The sequence below is a fragment of the Antrostomus carolinensis genome, unplaced genomic scaffold (assembly GCF_000700745.2).
Source record: "Antrostomus carolinensis isolate BGI_N321 unplaced genomic scaffold, ASM70074v2 scaffold4353, whole genome shotgun sequence".
In the NCBI taxonomy this organism is placed as follows: Eukaryota; Metazoa; Chordata; class Aves; order Caprimulgiformes; family Caprimulgidae; genus Antrostomus; species Antrostomus carolinensis.
In genome coordinates, this window is record NW_010304308.1 from 109,170 (window position 1) to 110,239 (window position 1,070).

At 41.1% G+C, this 1,070-nt stretch overlaps 1 protein-coding gene across 1 annotated transcript in view; it reads left to right on the top strand.

Annotated features, from left to right (window-relative positions):
* The window catches only part of LOC104522172 (NADPH oxidase 3), a 37,805-nt gene that overhangs the window by 26,047 nt on the left and 10,688 nt on the right, over positions 1 to 1,070 (top strand). The window contains 1 exon segment of the mRNA XM_010164393.1: positions 1 to 67. This exon segment is cut by the window's left edge and continues 35 nt beyond it. Within this exon segment, the coding sequence (XP_010162695.1) occupies positions 1 to 67 (67 nt within the window).

Below are 1,070 nucleotides of genomic sequence, written 5' to 3' on the forward strand. Positions count from 1 at the left end.
TGCCTCTGTTTTAAAATCCATTTGGTACAAATGCTGCAACCCTAACACAGTACTGGCACTGCAGAAGGTAGGTGGGGAAGTTTATCGCTCCATCAAAAAATTCCACAAATGAGCTTATTCCAGCAGGTGAAAGAGGCAATTCAGAGCCAGAGACTTACTTGAGGGCTTTAACTCAATCTCAGAAGCAATCACTTGCTTTCTAGCTGACTCAGGAGCTGTTGTGGGGTAGGGTGTCCCAAAAATCACTGTAATTCCCTGAGGCAGAAGGTGGCCCTAGCTGCAGTGTTTTTAGTAAAAGCTGAAGAATCAAATTTTCAGTAGGAACTGGATATAAAGGTGGAATGTCTTTCATAGCTAGACAGTTAGAGAGCTAGAAGAGAAAATTGACCTGTTTGCTACCAAAAATAAATCCAGCAAGGCCATCTCAGACAGAAATGAAGGGCAGCACCTGCTCCTTGTCCAGCTGTGGGTTTTGTGAGGGTCCTTTGTCTGTGTGTCCTGGTCCAGAATGCTACATTCAGCGACCATTATCTCCTTTTCTCACCAGGAAAAATCAGGATATTAGCCAGCATAGAAGGAATTTTAAAAGGCATTTAAGCTCTGGATGAAATGCATACATCAAGACACATATAACTGCCTCAAAGCACTGCAATTATTTTGTTGAAAAAATATATTGAGGTCTTTAAGACATGGATGGCACCAATTCGGTTACACTCTTCATCTGGTAACCTGTTACACATTGTATGTTAACAATATGTGAAGCATGATTCGGGGAGGAGAAGTGCAGAAGAGATAATGGGTGAAGTAGGGTGAGGGATAAGAAGGTAACAGAGAAAAAAAATCATCATTAAACATTCTCTTCCCTATCCATCACGGCAAGTGGTAGCTTGTGGATCTTACAGCTTCTTTTAGCTCATTTTCCAATGTAAAAGCTGAACCAGGAACTGTTCAATATTTCACATTTAAGGACAAATATTGAAATTGCATTGGAGTGGACAGAACTCTGAGAGGGTCAGTACATATGGAGCTGATTGCAGGATCAAGGGGCTGATCTTTTTAAATGAAAGAGT